This window comes from Sturnus vulgaris, chromosome 2 (assembly GCF_052056855.1).
Source record: "Sturnus vulgaris isolate bStuVul1 chromosome 2, bStuVul1.hap1, whole genome shotgun sequence".
NCBI lineage: Eukaryota > Metazoa > Chordata > Aves > Passeriformes > Sturnidae > Sturnus > Sturnus vulgaris.
The window spans coordinates 88,828,602-88,845,212 of NC_142244.1; the positions used below are offsets into that span (position 1 = coordinate 88,828,602).

At 40.0% G+C, this 16,611-nt stretch overlaps 1 protein-coding gene across 2 annotated transcripts in view; it reads right to left on the reverse strand.

The window, feature by feature from the left end:
- AFF3 (ALF transcription elongation factor 3) overlaps positions 1 to 16,611 on the reverse strand; it is a 322,998-nt gene that overhangs the window by 46,174 nt on the left and 260,213 nt on the right. For both annotated transcript variants that reach the window (XM_088160033.1, XM_088160032.1), the window contains exon 10: positions 6,542 to 6,707. In XM_088160033.1, coding sequence (XP_088016159.1) covers positions 6,542 to 6,707 — 166 coding nt within the window. The remainder of the gene's footprint in view (positions 1 to 6,541; positions 6,708 to 16,611) is intronic.

A 16,611-nucleotide genomic window follows, 5' to 3' on the forward strand; every position in this document is an offset into this window, starting at 1 on the left:
CCAAAAACATTTATTGTGTGGTGGTGCTGTCAAAGGTTCATTTTGTGAGTACTGTGTGGCTGTTAGTTTTTCTTTTAATGTCTGCCCAACACTATCAAGTTATAAGAGCACATCTAAAACGTAATGGGTTTTGGACAGGGAAGAAGTGAGATAATAATGATTTCAAATGTAACCACAGCTGAGACAATGTTATTTCAAAACAATGTGTGACTATTTTCTAGTGCTTTTCTTGCAATCAGTAATTTGAATGTAATAAAATGAAGAGGAAAGACAAAACCCCCCAAAAGAAATAGATGATGGAGTAGATGGCTAGCCGTAACCTAACCCCACAAAAGCCACAGCGAAAAATTTCCTTATTTCCTCAGATGGAACCAATATTTGGTTCACTAGGCTATTGCATGTGAATAATCAAAAACCGTATCATGAGTCAAACATGAAGACCATCAGTGCTCTGGAAGAAAGTTTGCTCAAGAGAGAATATCCACAGTCTCTAACTTAAAAGTGTATCTTACTTCTTATTTAAAGTAGATGCCTGAGGGCAACACAGGTTTCCCGTACAGCCAAGGGCCCCTTCAGAATCAACCACTGAGGATTGTATGCACTCTACATGGAGCAAAGGCTCTTAAAATAGGCAAAAAATTAGATATTGGAATTCATATGATAAAAATATTCCTTCTAGCTAAAGTGTCTAATTTACTCATTACTGAGCTAGCTCAGACCTATGGGAAGTTTGAAGGACTGGCTTACATTCATGTTTTTTAGAGCATGCTCCCTAATAGTCTACATGAGGAATTTCTTTCCTGAGCTGTAAATCTTGAAAATAGATGGTCAATATTTCTCTTGGATGAAGCTGTATTTTTACAGCCCTTAACTCTTTATCTAAAAATGAGCAGCATTTTTTTTAATGGCTGTTGAAAATACAGATAGATTTGTTTGGTGCCATTCACTGTGCACATAATGAATTTGCTAGATATATAATGAAAGATTCACTATACATGGAAGTCTTTCCACTGTTCAGGTGTATTTCAGAAAAGGAGATACATCAGAAGCACATGGGGAAACATACACCTTTGCCCGTAAGTATAGGTCAGAGTGAGTGCTGCTTGGAAGTTCAAAAAAACTTCCAATTCATCTGTTACATCCCATTCTGCCTCTCTATGTATCTTTTAATTCTTGAAAATGGTGGCTTATGGATTTCAAGGCATGTCAGTAAAACAGCAGAAAAAAGTGATTACATGCTACAGTGTTATAAACTGACAGCACAGGACTTTCCTAGAGTAGTATGTCAGTATTTAGGCATAATATCTATAGTCCTACCAACCTATTTGCCAACTATGAAGTATAATAAAAAGGATCAACAGTGTTACCAGCTTTACTGGTTTTGTCAGGAGTTTCAGGTGCATTTTTGAGGTTTAGCTAAATAAAAATTGAAATCTTTGTGACTTCTGAAAAAAACCCCTAAGACCTGTCTGCTAAAAAAAATCCTTTAAGATGCATCTGATAAAAGTAAAATGTCTGCAGCCCATCAGGTAAATGAAAAGAATCCAAATTTTAAAAATAGTAATTTTAAAACCTTTCTCATAATTTTGGCCCCTGATACCATTTTGGAATATTGTCAGTGTACACGAGTGATGCCAGTTCATTTTTGGAAGTAATTTATTCAAATGATTGTTCTGACTGAAAATTACTGTACTTTGAGATCATATTAAAAAAAGAAGGTACCTTGCAAGAGAACAAGTCATGACAGCCAAGAATAGATATAAGGACTGGTTAAAAGATGGACTGGGAAAATTCACTTGAAAATTTTTGCCCATGCATTATGTACCCCTAATTGTAACTATTTGTGGGAGAAAAAGAAAATCCCTAATTTCTGCTCCACACACCATTCTATGGAAGAAAAGTTGGTTTGCCTCAATTGGAAGTTTTTCAGCAGCACGTAAGGATAAGAATACATATGAATATATATCCAGAGTATTCTGACACCAAAATGCTCTCTGCCTGTTGGTTTTGGTGTCATGGAAATATGCTGCCCCTAGGGCCTTTCAAAGAACTGGGCAGTTTTCAACTGGGGTAAAGCCAGTGCTGTCCAGATGGGCACCAGTAATAGGAATTACAGTCTGTGATCAGCTGACTTGCAATTAAATATAGGTTTGGCATGAAAACTCAAACCAAGAAACTTAACAGAACAAAGATACTTTCAGGGATTAACGTACCACAGACATACACATGTGCCAGGCTTCATGAAGAAACAGGAGGATGTGATACATTTCCTTAAATATTGTGGGTGGATTCATCTGTACAACATAGACACCTATATCTTAGCTAGTCAACAAGTTCCTTCTCCAGTCAGTGGACTAGTCTTCTAGGGTGTGAAAAATTCCCTCTTGAAATAGACATATGAAATAGGCCAGATGAGCTGGGCCCTAAAAACGTCTTTTCCTCTCCACAGACTGTAAAAGGGAGGCTGAGGTGGTGAGCAGATGTAGGTATCTACAGGAGAATTGTGCAAATTTAGGTGGGATGACTCCCACGCAGCATGTCTATATATCTCAGATCTCTCCGTGGCTGAGTGCAACCAGAGGCATGAATGGCATGCATCCAAAAAGAAACTTGTCAAAATGTTACCCAGAAACACTTTCTAGGGTAAAGGGCTGTTAAACAATGCCAGTGTAATGGGGTCACTCTATGCTTGTTATTACAAAGAGGAACCTGAGGTGTAGCAAATATGTGCTAAACTTGAAGTAGGACACCACCTTCACTGAGAGATAAGAGAGCCTATAACGTGCATGGACTTATCCCACCATCCCTGCAAGCTACTCTGCCTATTGTAAATCCATGTACTAATTTACCCTTGTGGTAACTTGCTTGTGCTGCCCTGCTATCAAACACTTCACTCAGGGAAATCTCATACAAACGTGGTGCTTTCACATTATGTTTAAGGCACAGACGGCAATGATGATGAAGAAGAAGATGATGATGATTATTATTATTACTATTACTTCATTGCTACTATTAACACTGCTGCTAGTGCTTTAACAAATTAGAACTGGGCATTCCCATGTGTTAGGCACAGCACACATGTACTGTAAGAGGTGGCTTTTGGCACAAAGAGTTTTCTGGAGGGAAGGGAGAGTGTAGTTTGCAGTCTTTGTCAATAACAGGGCAGCCAAAACTATGAATCCTGTTTTTAAAGGTAATGGTAGCGTCTATGGATGGTCTAGTGGTTAAATTCCATTTTATTTTGTATATGTGACTCCTTAAAAAGGAGGAAGAAACTAAATGTTGTGAACTGGTCACAACAGTAAAACCTGTAAAGGCCATTGCATCTGGTATGTGGGGCTGGTGGGGTTCAGAAAGGGGCATCTTTCTCTACTGTTGAGAAGGCCAGTGATCCTTTGTCCCATGTGATAGCTTCTCTGCTTCCTTCCAGCCCATTCCCCACTCTTGTCCTCCCTCATAGTAGGAATAAATGATTGTCTAACCAAAGACAGTTTTAGTAAAGGCCTACAGGATAATTCAATGGAACAAAGAACAAACAAACCAAATTTTTAGCTTTAGAAATGTAGCTTTTTCTATGTACTTGACACCCAAATTTTTTTCAACCATCTGAAAACGGGTAAGATATCATTGTTTTCCAGATTCCTCACTTATGACATTAATTAAAGTAATTCAAAGAGTTTGTGACTTCAGCAAAGAAACAGGAAATAGAAGTCTCAGTTCCTTGTTCATAATTTTAGGTTTGGCAGTCCACAAAATTTTAACTACTCCCATTAATGTCTGAGGCACTTTAATTTGTCCACACCACTGAAACCAGTCTGAATGTTGTCTCCTGTTCTAGCTCAGCCATTATTCTTAGTTTACTGCAGACATAAAGTGAAGACAGCTGAGCTAGTCACTACTGGCTCTAAATAGTCAATGGAAAGAAACAGACACTTTTAGAGTGCAATTCATCTAATCTACTTTATATGTATGCTTTACAATGAGCTGCTTTTACACTCTAGGCTACTGCATTTAGGCACCTGAGGACAACTTTAAAATCTCAAAATGAGATGAGGAAAAAATTACAGAAGACATGAAACAGCACTTGAATTGTTATATAACCTCAAATGCAGAAGATGCACTGTCCAGAAATAAAAATCTTTGAGTATATGCATATAATATTTCAGATCATGGGAGAGGGGGGAAGAATGAAGGCATCATAATGGTTTGCAGATTTCTACATTAAGTTCCTACCAATATTTAAATCTGGAGCTCCTGCACAGCGTTGTGCTGGACTACTCAAGTTCATTGAACCTGAAAGCACCAGTTAATGCTAAATCAAAAAACAAGATGTATTTACTTTTTTTGTCTTATCCAGTAGATTACATTAATTTTAAGACTAAATCTAAAATTGAGTCCACTACTTAAACTTAGGTGGACATGGCCTCTCTATAGGGAGCTCCCAAGGACTTGTCTCTTTCCATTTACTGGGTAAGAAACTGGCATATACTGGCTTCACTGGGTTCATAAATGTAAGTTCAAGCATTTATACAAAGCTAAAAGGATTTCCAGCCAGAGACATCACTTGAGCATGTTTGAACTGGTGCCATCAGTCATATGATAGGCCTGGGAAATTCTTTACCCTTGGGGAAAACACAGGTATTCTACTTCCCTGGGACACCCATACCCTATCTGTGTGTGCTGTCTCCCATATCCCATCAAGGGATGAAAACTGCCTGTGAAAATCACTGCAGCCATCACATTTGTGAGTCACTTACATTTTTGTGCAGGCATGTTTCATACAGCATGTCCTAGAAGGCAAACCACACAAATATAATGCAAAGAGACAAGCAATCTGTTGGAGTGGGGCAGCTGTTTCGTGACAATGATCACTGACAGCTCAGGCTCTGTACAAAAGTAGTTCTACAGATCTCGAGAGGATATGTGTAAAATTCTTAAGAGGAGGCACTTCCTCCATGTTTCCATGACTTAGTTCTCTGTTGGACTTATGAAATCCATGACCTGCCTAAGTTAATTAGCTTCGTGCATTCTCTGAGGAATTGCTGCTCTTGGGTAAAAGCAGCATGGGTATCTGCCTAGATAGTAAGCACTCCTTCCTTCTTGTGCTTCTCCTCCTTTCATCTCATATTTCTTTCCCCTGTCTTTCTTCTCTTTGCCTCTTTTCTTCCACCTTTTGAGATGCCACAGGGAGAGGAGATACCGAGCATGAGATCTTTGCACTAATTCCAGCAGGGAATTACGCAGATAGAGAACAAGGTCTTAACAGGTCAGATGAGAAAGCTCAGAATGGGAAATAAGACATGGGGTACTGCAGGGAGAGCAACAAGCGAGCCTGGAAAGAAGAGAGAGAGATGTAGGAAGTGGACAAAGCAAGAGGAAAATTAACTAGAAATGGGTCTGAAAGTACTGTGAAGGAAAGACAAAAGATAAGTGTTAAACAAGGAACAAAAGTGACAGAACCCGAGAAAAATATATTAAGGCTGTTTCTGTGAGTATTGCATTTTGCTCAATTGGAAACATGGCTCCAAATAACCAAGGAAAATATGAGGAAAGCTTTGCTGTTTTTTCAGCATAATTTTTTTTTCAGGGTGAGAGAATAGGTGAGACATAGTTTTAGGGGGAGGATTCTAGTGACTGGATGGTTTATGTGGAGTAGGAAAATACAGACTGTATTTCATGTGTATTTACAATCTTGCTGCTAGATTTTTGAATATTTTTACATACATTAATGTGTGTGATGTGGCTGTGGAGTTCATAGTTTAATTCTAAACGTGTGTATTGACCAAAACATGTAAAAATGTCAATCCTGGTAGAAAAGTAGAGCAGAAAAAGTAGCTTTGTTGTGTCTGTTGAGCTTTCTGCAGAGGTGAAAGCAGAAGGTGTCACAGCACTGGCAGCTTAATTGTAGTTTGGCTAGGGCTTGTCTACATGTGGAAATTTTCGATGCTAGCTTTCCAGATGACTAGTTTGGGCTCAGTGTTTTGCACTGTGAGTAATTCAGTTTAGTCCATTTTGGAGGTGAATTGAAAGAAATCACATAAAGGCAGCAGTAGCAGAGAATAATTCACTTAGAGAGTGATGCAAAGGAAGTGTGTGAGTGAACAACTGGTTTCTTTCAAAAATCCACCCTCAAACTGATTCTATAATAGCTTCCCTGTGTAGAGAAGCCTTTAGTTCCCTTGCAGTGCTGGGAGCCCACATCAGGACTTAACACACTAAGCAAGCCATTGCTATGGAGGCAGAGTTGCATAAAACTTCAAGCAAGCTGTGAGCCTTGCAAGGTGCTCCACTCATGTCCAATTTGTGGAAAATGCAACAGGGTTATTTCTTTCTTCATTTTTGTTTCAAATGCTTTAATCTGCTCCAAGATCCCCCAGCACTTACATTTCATAGCATGCCAGGAGGAGGATCCTTGGGACTTTTTCTCCCATATTTTTAATGCATCTCCTCCCAGCCTCCTTGTGTTGGCTTGGCTGGGAAAAGCTGTGAGTGGGTGTAGTGACGGAGTGCCACGCTAAATCCTGAAGAGAGAAGCCCTTACCTCTGGGCTGGAGTAATGCGAGGGCTTGCTGCCGTCACTCTCGCTGGAGCTGCTTTCGCTCTCTGAGTCAGACTCGGAGCTGGTCTCGGATTCACTGGAGCTGCTGCTGCTCGACCCCTTGCTGGAGAGTCCCGAGGCTCGGGCATTGGACTGCGGCACCACCAGGCTGCCAGCCCCACACACAGCCCATCGGGGTGCGGGGACAGGGGAGGGAAGAGAAGAAAACAGGAACATAAATATAAAAACCCCACATACAAGAGCCATGATGTTTTAGGGAGCGTACTCTCTGAATGCCTGTGAGCTTGTCTCTGCTGCTAATGAATAGTGAAGCGACTTCAACTGGGGGGGAAATAGGGGGAAATAGTTACTCTCATATCCAATAAAATCCACAGCCTTTGCCATCTTTTTCATCTGGGGGAGAGTTAAGTTTTCACTTCACCTTGTCTCTTTTCCCATTCCACAGATATTTTAGGACATATTAAAAATACTACATGTTAAAAAGCAGTATAGAAAGCAGTTTTATGCTAATGAACACTCAGCCCAGAGGTGGAAGCAGGAGACCAAAAAGGTGAACAATTAAGAAATGGAGTTGGACCCCACACTACCAGTCATAAGTAGTAATAGCAATAACCATAAAAATAACAATACGTTTTCACTAGAGCTTTCCAGCCCCCATTTTCCATTTTGCACACTTCTTCACCTACTCATATATATATATATATATATATATATATATATATATATATGTATATACCATCTTGATATTGACAATTCAAGATCTAAGACTCAGCCTGCAAAAACTTGAGGTCAGGCTTGTGTTTTTGCATGTCAGCAGTGCAGTGCTGTCAGCAGAGCTACTTGCCTTCTTTAAAGTTATGTTTGCATGCAAGTGTTTGTATTATCAGGTCTGACAGCAGAAGAAATGTGTATTTTCCTGAAATAGTTGACCATGCATATTAAAAATATCACAGTCATAAAGACCTGAGTGTGAAATATCATATTAAGTCATCCAGTTTATTCTCTAGGCAATACAATATTGTTCCCTATAGTAGGGTGCATTTTCTAGTGAGTTGTCCAATTTGATTTTAAATGACTTGAATGCAGCTTTTACTTTTACCCCTGGGAAACTTCTCTGCAAACTAACCCAAATTCCACTGTCAGAAATTTCTCCCTATATTCAACCTGAAGTTGCCCTTTTAAAATTTATAGTTGTTACTTATTATTTCATCGTATTACTAATAGTTACTATGATAAATTGTCCTCCTCCCTTTTTGCTCTCACATTTTTGCAGATTGTTTTCCTGTCCTTCTTCAGTCATCTTTCAGACAAGGCCTTACACATACACTTCTTCTGATCTTTCTTCATAAGTCATTATCTCCTGGGATATGGGATCATTTTTATGGCTCTTTTCTGAGCTCATTCCAATTTGTCTATATTTCTCTGATAACAGGGTGCCCAAAACAGAGTGCAGCATTATAGATGGCTTCTCACTACAGCCCTGCAGTGAAGGGCTATTACCTTCCTGCTCCTTGATGCGTTGCTTCTGTAAACATATATCTGAGCTGTGAGGGAATGTATAATCCATTAACATCCCTACCTCTCTTTCAACACTGCTTTCTTCAGAATTCCTCTACTGATAGCTACATGATTATTTGCTACCAGAGAGATTAGCTTCTTTTTTTCTTCATACCAGATCTCATTTTCCTCTTTTACCTTGCAAGCTTCTAGCTCCTTTTGATTTATTTCACTGCCCTCAAAGGTGTCTGCAGCAACTTCTGATTTAGTATCAAATGCAAACTTAATTAAATGGTTATTCACTTCCTTTTCCAGATCATTAATGAGACTGCTAAATAAACCCCACATGAAACACTCTGGCACCCTGATAACCATCTCTTCCCAACTCTATTCACCGGTGTTTATCATTACCCTTGTTTATGCTCCATCAGTCAAATATTGTGGCTAATGCAATGTGATCTTAGAGATGCACGTTGTGAGAAATAATATCTAATAATTAATAACAGTTCTGCTATGTTGCACCTAATGAATTGTTTTTGCATGCTAATGGTACTTTTCATTATGGAAAACTGATACCTGACACCTTGCACAAGCCACATATGACAGGCAATCCTGAGGCTTTGAAAAGGGGCCAGGCCTCAACAGAGATGCAGTTTGAAGTCCAAAATTTCCCATGACTGCACACTTTCTGGGCCTCTCCCTGCCTCCCCTAACATATGCAAGCCTTTCCCCTCTGGACCACCTGTCTTGCACAAGCCAGTCCTCCCACCACATTGCCTTAACTTGCAGCATCCCTGTTGCCTTTTGCTAGGAAGTGGCACAGCTGCCCGTGGCTTTCTTGCTCCAGGGAGTTTTTGTTGCTTGGGGAATCATGACACTGTTGGAGAGCTTTCTGCACCCTTCAAAGCACAGTGGGGCCAGGCAGCGGAAAGAAATCTCACCTGCGATCTCACCTTACTAATTAAAAGCAAGTAAAATAAGCAGAAGAGGGAGGAGCTCACATCCATTTATATTTTTGATCTTTATTTCCATCCATGTAACTACTGGATGGTAGAGTGAGGGGTGGCAGTGAAAGCTTGTGCTCTGTCAGGATGGCTTGGTGCTACATGCGTGGTCACAGAAGTGTCTGCCAACTCCTGGGTGGCAAGAGGTCTGTCTTCATGCACAGGCATTGCAAGTACCAGTTACAAGGAGTGCCTTTAAAAACCTGCTTTTTTGTCTGGCCATGTAGGTGCGGTAAAGACAAGATTTTCAGGCAGCCATTTGTGTAACTTACGGCACAGAGGTGACAGAAACAGCTGGTAAGCTTGTAAGAAATTGTCCTTCTCGGAGAAGGAAAATTGGTATGCAGCTTTCCACTTGTACAGGTTGCCCAGTGAACTCTAGATTTAAGTTGCCCACTTATATTAACAAACTGTAGTTAATCCCTTGCTAATAAAACAGTGAAAGCTATATACAAGTCATTATGAATAGGTTTTGATTTTTTTCCCTTAAGAGAATGTGGAAAGAATATGAAAAGTTAACTGCCTTTTCTGACAGTGTAGCTTAGGGAGTGCCTTTGACAGTGTCTGACTCTGATGGATTTCCAGTCCTCTCCACAACAGCATTGTGAGTGAAAAGTTCTTGAGCATCACAAAACATCTGCACATTTATGTCCTGCCCTTATGACTGTGGTTTTAATTTTTAAACCATCATTTTTATTTGTCATTGACTAAAGTATTCAGAAATTGCTATATAGGGGATGAGGAGGGAAAAACCCATGGTAATATTTCTTTCCTGTTGTGACATGAAATGTTTTTCTAGGCTGCTGAATAGAAATTGTTACTACAGCCCTAGATATAAAATATAACTGTTGGACTCTTCACAAACATCTGGAAATCTATGCTTGCTGTTCTAATGGTAGCCAATATACTACAAAAATTAAATATTGCAATATTTTCCCACTTATGCTGATACTGCCGAAGTCTCCTGTCCCCCTTCTACTTTTTTTAGTTTTAAAATATAGCATATTCTTATAATGATCCTCATTATGTTATAGTGACCAGGGTAATAACACTTACATCTGTCTTAATGCATGCTTATTAAAATACAACCTTTTTTTAAAAATTAGCAACTTTTATTTTGGACTGCTCTGTCTGAACGATGTAAGCAAGATCATGCAGTTAGGCTGATTTACATTTTAATGGCTGTGGCACATAACATTTGTGCATATTTTGCTACTGGTTTATGCCATGGTTTATACCCTGGAATTAATTACCACATCACAGAATTTATATTTTTATTTTAAGGAATTAAACAACAGTTTGGGTGAGAACCACTTTTCTTTAAAGCTCTTAACCAGAACATGCACTCTCTGACTTTAGAGAGAGAGTAAATACCTTGCAAATTTGCCAGAAATTCAGTAATAAGACCATTTAAAATCCAGCACACCATCTGAAGTTTCTGATCAGGTATCTCCCATCACCCTGGCTACAGGGCACCTGGGCACCTAAATGCCATGCAAGTCTCCAACAACGTGTTTTCCTGCTCTGTCTAGCTGACAACTGACCCTTCTTAGAACTGCTAGATTCCTCACAGCCTCAGTTTTTCTCATACGTGCAGGTTCAGAAACCCGGTGATTTGGGGAGATTAATGCTTCTTCTTCACTCTAATTAACTTGTGATCCAAGTTGAGAGGTGGAGCCATCTCAATCCCTGGACAAGGCCTAGAGGTTATTTGTGTGGGACCAGTTGATAGCCCCATTAGGCTGTATGGCCATGGCCAGCCTTTGAATGGCACCAAGGTGGTTTGAACAGTTATGAAGGAAGGTGCTAGAGTTGGCTGCTCAGTCAGTGGAGACAGATTCCCAAATGAGATTACTTTGGTGGCCCTCAGGAGACCTCTTCAGGTTAATCACACAGGATCTGAGTCCTGCTCTATGCTTCATATTAAGCTGCTGCTTACAGCTGCATTATTTCCCATGATAATAAATCATGGCATTCAGCACTAGCCACAAGAATTTCCCAGGCTAGGCATATGCTGCATTGCAGGAATTCAGGCCCAAAGATATGGGGCCAGGATACACCATGGATAAAGATACAAGTAAAACTGATGCAGTTCTTTACCAAACTACAAGTACTCAGTGACAATAGAAAGAGAAAAATCCCTCTGATGCTGAAGAATTTGGGCTCTCAGTTCTTCACTGCATTACAATATGAAGGCACTTTATATCTACTTTACACAGGCATGAATGATTATCAGGAATGCAGTGCAAGGAAGAATCAGGCCTTGGAGAAATGACTCAGACAAAGGAACATATTGGAGGGAGCCTCTCAAATACTTTTCCAGCCACAACAAAGGCTACACAAACCTCATAGAATCGTAGAATCATTAAGGTTGGAAAAGACCTCCAAGATCATCAAGTCCAACCTTGACCAAATACTGCCAGGCCCACTAAACCATATCACAAAGTTTACCACTCTTTCAGTGAAGAATTTTTCCAAATATTCAACCTGAACATCTCTTGGCACAATTTCAGGCCATTTCCTCTTGTCCTATCACTAGTTCTATGGAAGACAAGGCTGACATCCACTTCACCACAACCTCCTTTAAGGTAGTTGTAGAGAGCAATAAGGTCTACCTCGAGCCCAGTTTCCTCAGCTGCTTATGGGAGCTTATGTCCCAGAACTTTCACTAGCATTGTTGCCCTTCACTGGACATGCTCCAGCACCTCAATGTCTTTCTTGTAGTGAGGTGCCCAAAACTGAATACAGTACTTGAGGTGTGACCTCACCAGTGCCGAGCAGGGGGAAAAGGCACAATATTTTAGAGTACAGTTGGTCTGTGTAATTTCACTTTGCAAGAATTGTATCCAAAGCTTTCTTACCAAAAAGGTCTAACACCATTAGACATTATCTGCTGTATTTGTTTTTGTGTCTGAAGATAGAACACTATTTATCTTGTGTCATTTGCACAGCTGTGATCATCTAAACTATTTTTCTTCTAAGTCTTATTCTAGTGTGCAACTGCTAAATGGCTGTGACTTCCCAGAGGAGAGAGAAATGCAACAGCTAGTGAGAAGAGCTTATTTGAATAAACAAGTGACATTGTTAGGGATCACATTATCAACATTGAGAGGTAAGCATGGAGAAGGTGATCCAAATTTGTATGTCACAAACGTTTGAAATTCATATGTCACAAGCATTTGAAAGGCTGTGTGAATACTTGGAGTATTTGTGATACCCAGAAAAAAGTCTATCACTGTCTAGAAGATCAAGGCCAATTATGGGAAAACAATACTCTGAAGCAGACACCAGTCCCTCAGCTGGTATAAACTGTCATAGCTCCATTGACTTCAATTAGGCTACAGTGATTTAAATCCAACAGTCAATCTGACCAAGACTCTGAAACAGTATTTCAAATTCAGTGATGAAAACATATTCCATGGTTTAAAGGAGCTCTGTTGGCAGAGCCTCTGTTTTGATTCCAGATTAAAGTAGCTGAAACACCACTTCCTCCTCCACCCAGAGCCAACCTACAACACATCAAAGGTCTTTTACAGAAAACTCTTTATCCCTTTATTGCAAGAAGCAATTTCCATGTGGTGCTTCCTCAAAGCACAGACTGAGAACATTGTGCCAAGATCTGTATAAATATCTCTGCTGACTGGCACTGAAGATATTGCACGTCTCTCATGCACACAGTAGGGAATTCCTGTCTCAATAATTGTGAATGGATCACAGAAGCCATGAAAATGCCCACTTCTTGCTGCTGCCCCTGTGTATTTCTCAAATTTTTTCTTTGCTCTTCCAGCAAAGACCTCTGAAGCATGGGAATCATAAGGACTTGAAGATCAGGCCATCCCAGTATTGTAACAGAACATATGGGGATCTCTTCTGAGGCAACTGTAGAATGCCAAGAAATAGCACCATAAGGACAGCTTATGGAATGGAGGTGGACCTGATCCATTTCTTTCAGGACAAAATCATGCTGAGAAAAGGGAAATGATACCATAAACTCTAGAACATGCACTGACAACAGCCAGATACCACCATGGTTTAAAATACAAGTACAAAGACTGTGTGTTTAACATTCAAAGATGAGTACAATTACAAAGTCATAGAAAGGCTTGGGTCGAAAAGCACCTTAAAGGTCATCTAGTCCCAACTCCACTGATCTTAAGGGTCTGTTCTAACCCAAGCCTTTCCATGACTCTATGCTTCTATGATTAAAAGGCTCTGCCCTAGTTTTAGATCTGCTGCATTATGTCTAAATGACCAAATGAAACGACCCTTCCAGGGCTCCAGTCGCTATCCCATACATAGGTGTGACCAAACTTCCCACTGTCAGTGTGTTAGGAGATGTCCGTAATTATTCTTTAAATAGCCTCGGATGTCCTTTTTCTGAAGTCAGTATGGAAGTGACACAAATTTATTGTTTTGTATCTTTGCTAACTGTTAGCATTAAACCAATTAAATGTCTGAATTCTTTCCAGTTATCAATTGCAAAAACCTATCATTCACTAACAGGAAAAGACAGCCCTGCCATGGTCTGCTGTTTCAGCCTGAATGAAAAAAAATGAGGCTCAACTCTTTCCTTTCTCCAGGTAAACGATTTCCCAGGAGTTTGTTAATATCTTTAGGAAACAGAGAAATGTTTTCATACCTCATTCCTGTAATGGATGAGGTATGAAATGGGAGTCATGATGAGTGAGAATCCTGGAGGTTGTTGGGCTTGTCACAATATATAATGCTTCTGTGAAAGCACTGCATTACCTTAGCTGCACCACCTTTGCACAGCACAGCTAATAAAGCACAGCTGCCAAGAACAGAGTTCACAGGCCCCACCTATATTTTAACACTTTCTCTGTGAGCTTCTTAAATAGTTTGTGTTGACAAGACTGCAAGTATCATCTTATAACACAAACTGAAGGCAAATCAGATCTCTCTGAAGAGAGTCAGGTGTGCACTGTGCAATTGCAGCTTGTCAGAATAGTCAGTAAAGAAAAATTGATAGGAAAGGCTATTTAAAAGAACAAGCTATGAAGCTCATGCACACATATATAAAAAAAACTCTGAAGAAAATCCATTCTGGCAAGGGCCATCTACTTAAGGTCTAGCTGATATTGGAGGCAGCCAAATCACAGCTCCCACCATGAAAGAATATGGTAGAAAAGAGAAAGCCACTACAAAAAAACCACTTTGAGTAAAAAAAAACCTCCTAAAATAAAATGCTACATAACAGTTAATAGTGACACCTCTTTATAAATGGATCTATCAAGAGGAGTGTGTACCCTGGTATCTGAGATGAAAGGGTCCAGTAGACCTGGAGCAGAATTAACGTGGTTGTGAAGTGATTAGTCAGCAGGCTGACAGCTGTACTGGGAGCCTGGTGCCAGATTCCAGCGTCTGCTTTCCACCGCTGCCAAGTGTTTGCTTGTCGCTCCAGATAAATGGAGCATCAGCAGTGTTTTATTTGACCTGCTCACAAGAAAAATAAAGCAACTCTGACTTCCTTGGTGTGTTTGCCATTGACCTTGCATCAGCTGAATATGAGCGGAGAGAATCCCTGGTCTGGGCAAGTTAACTCTTTAGTAGAAGAAGACTGATAGGGTCTTTTTACCTTGGTAGATTAATTAGTCTCTTAATGTCTCAAAGTACAGGGACTTGAAAAGAAGAAATTACAGTGTCACAGGCATAGTGTATCCTATATTGTCCTTGGAACATGGCCTTGGACCAATGACCTGGAGAATGATGAACAGCTTTGAGAATAGTCCATGAATAGCACCCTTCTGCCTCCCCTGTGAAATCAGGAAGCAATCTCTATAGAGACGTTTTTTGAGGGGGACAGAGGGTGGGCCAGAAATAAATTGGAACTGGATAAAGCCATTGAGAAGACTCAGTTATAGAACACTGATTTTGATTTCCCTGTGAGACCAAGGGCAATGGCTTTTTGGTGTTTTCCTTCATATGTACCCCAGAACTTTTAATTTTTCTTTTTTTTTTTTTTCTTCACTATTTTGGCCATGCTAGGATCTTTATATTTGAGATCCTTCTATTGTCTGGTCAAGGCCAGTTTGTGCTCTCTGGAGATTCCTACCTCTCTTGATGGACTTAGAAAGAATCTAACATCCTAAGGATTGCTTAAATTGTGTGCTCATGTACCCAGCACCTTGTGCATTGTAATCTGTATGGAAAGTCAAGGAGGTTTGGTTCAGATTCCTCTTCATAATTTTCTTTTCAAGGTTCAGTCACCTCTCTACACTTGTCCTAAGGTGGGGTTGGTATCCAGTATGAAGACCTATATCCACTCCCAACTCAGTACTCCAGTATTGCACTAGAACACTGTCAAAAGCTGATAACCTGTCAGATTCAACTGTATCAGTACCAGAAACAATTATATACCTGTCTCAGGAAAAGATCCTCCACTAACATTTTGTAGGTGATTCCAGCAGCCTAGTTGGCTTCAACCTGCCAAGAGACATGCTACAAAAATAAAGGTAATTAAGCACTGGACCCAATCATCAGTGAAGATAAGTATCTTCTTCACTGGTAATGGTAATGGCACATTCACTGCAATGGTAATTGCAGAAACGAGGCAAAGAAGCAATACAAAATATTCTGTAGAGTGGCTTTAACCCATAGTTTTCAATACATCTCATCAGGAGATTTTGATACACTTTCACTGGATATTAGAAAGGGTGTTGCTCTTTTTGTCTCATTTATTTCCTAAAATGTGAAGTGTAAATGTACTTCTATCCAAGAGAATAGCAATTTTTGCTTGTGAGTGACAGCTTCATCAAGCCTCAGAAGAAAACCACAGCAATGCAGACTAGAAAATCCTCATCTGCACTAGCCTGCCATCACCTTATTTCAGAATTACTGTTAATTTTGTGGCTGGCCATCAAAACAAACAGCCTTTTGTAGTCTTCAGACACAGTCATACCTCGCCTCAGCACAGCAGTCGTTTGCCTCAGTCAGCAGAGCCCTGGGTATGGTTCTGCCTTGCAAGACCTCTCACTAAGCTCTGAGAGTCCAAATACAGATGAACTTGTGCAGATAAAATTACTAACTACCATAATGGCTGTCCAAATGGGTGCAATAAATTTCAGCATGAGACAAACTCTCTCAGGTTTTACTGACTCTTAATGTTGCTGCTGCCAGCTTTAGTGTTACTCTTTGACTCAAGCCATATTCTGTTGTCTCCCAAAGGTCTTTTTGGCCCGTCAGCTCTAATCAATATGCTGCCTTGAGAAGAAGCTTGTTTTAAGTAGGTTTGCTCACCATAAAGAACCATAAAAAGAAAATTTGACTTCTAGTCCTTGTCAGCATATATCACTCCCTATGCAGAACAGCATTTAGATGGTCTGTTATTTAAATCCAAATGCTCTCTTTTATATGTTTCAAGAAATGACAAATGCCTAGAAAAAAATGCGTAGTTGTTCTACAGAAGACATTAGGCAGGCTCAGGAATGGCAAGCAGTTAATAAAGCCCAGAATTGTAGCAGAGAGAATGTTAAAACCTAATTAGTTTGAGATTATTTGAAGACTTGTGAAAGGTTCTTCTATTCTCGTTTC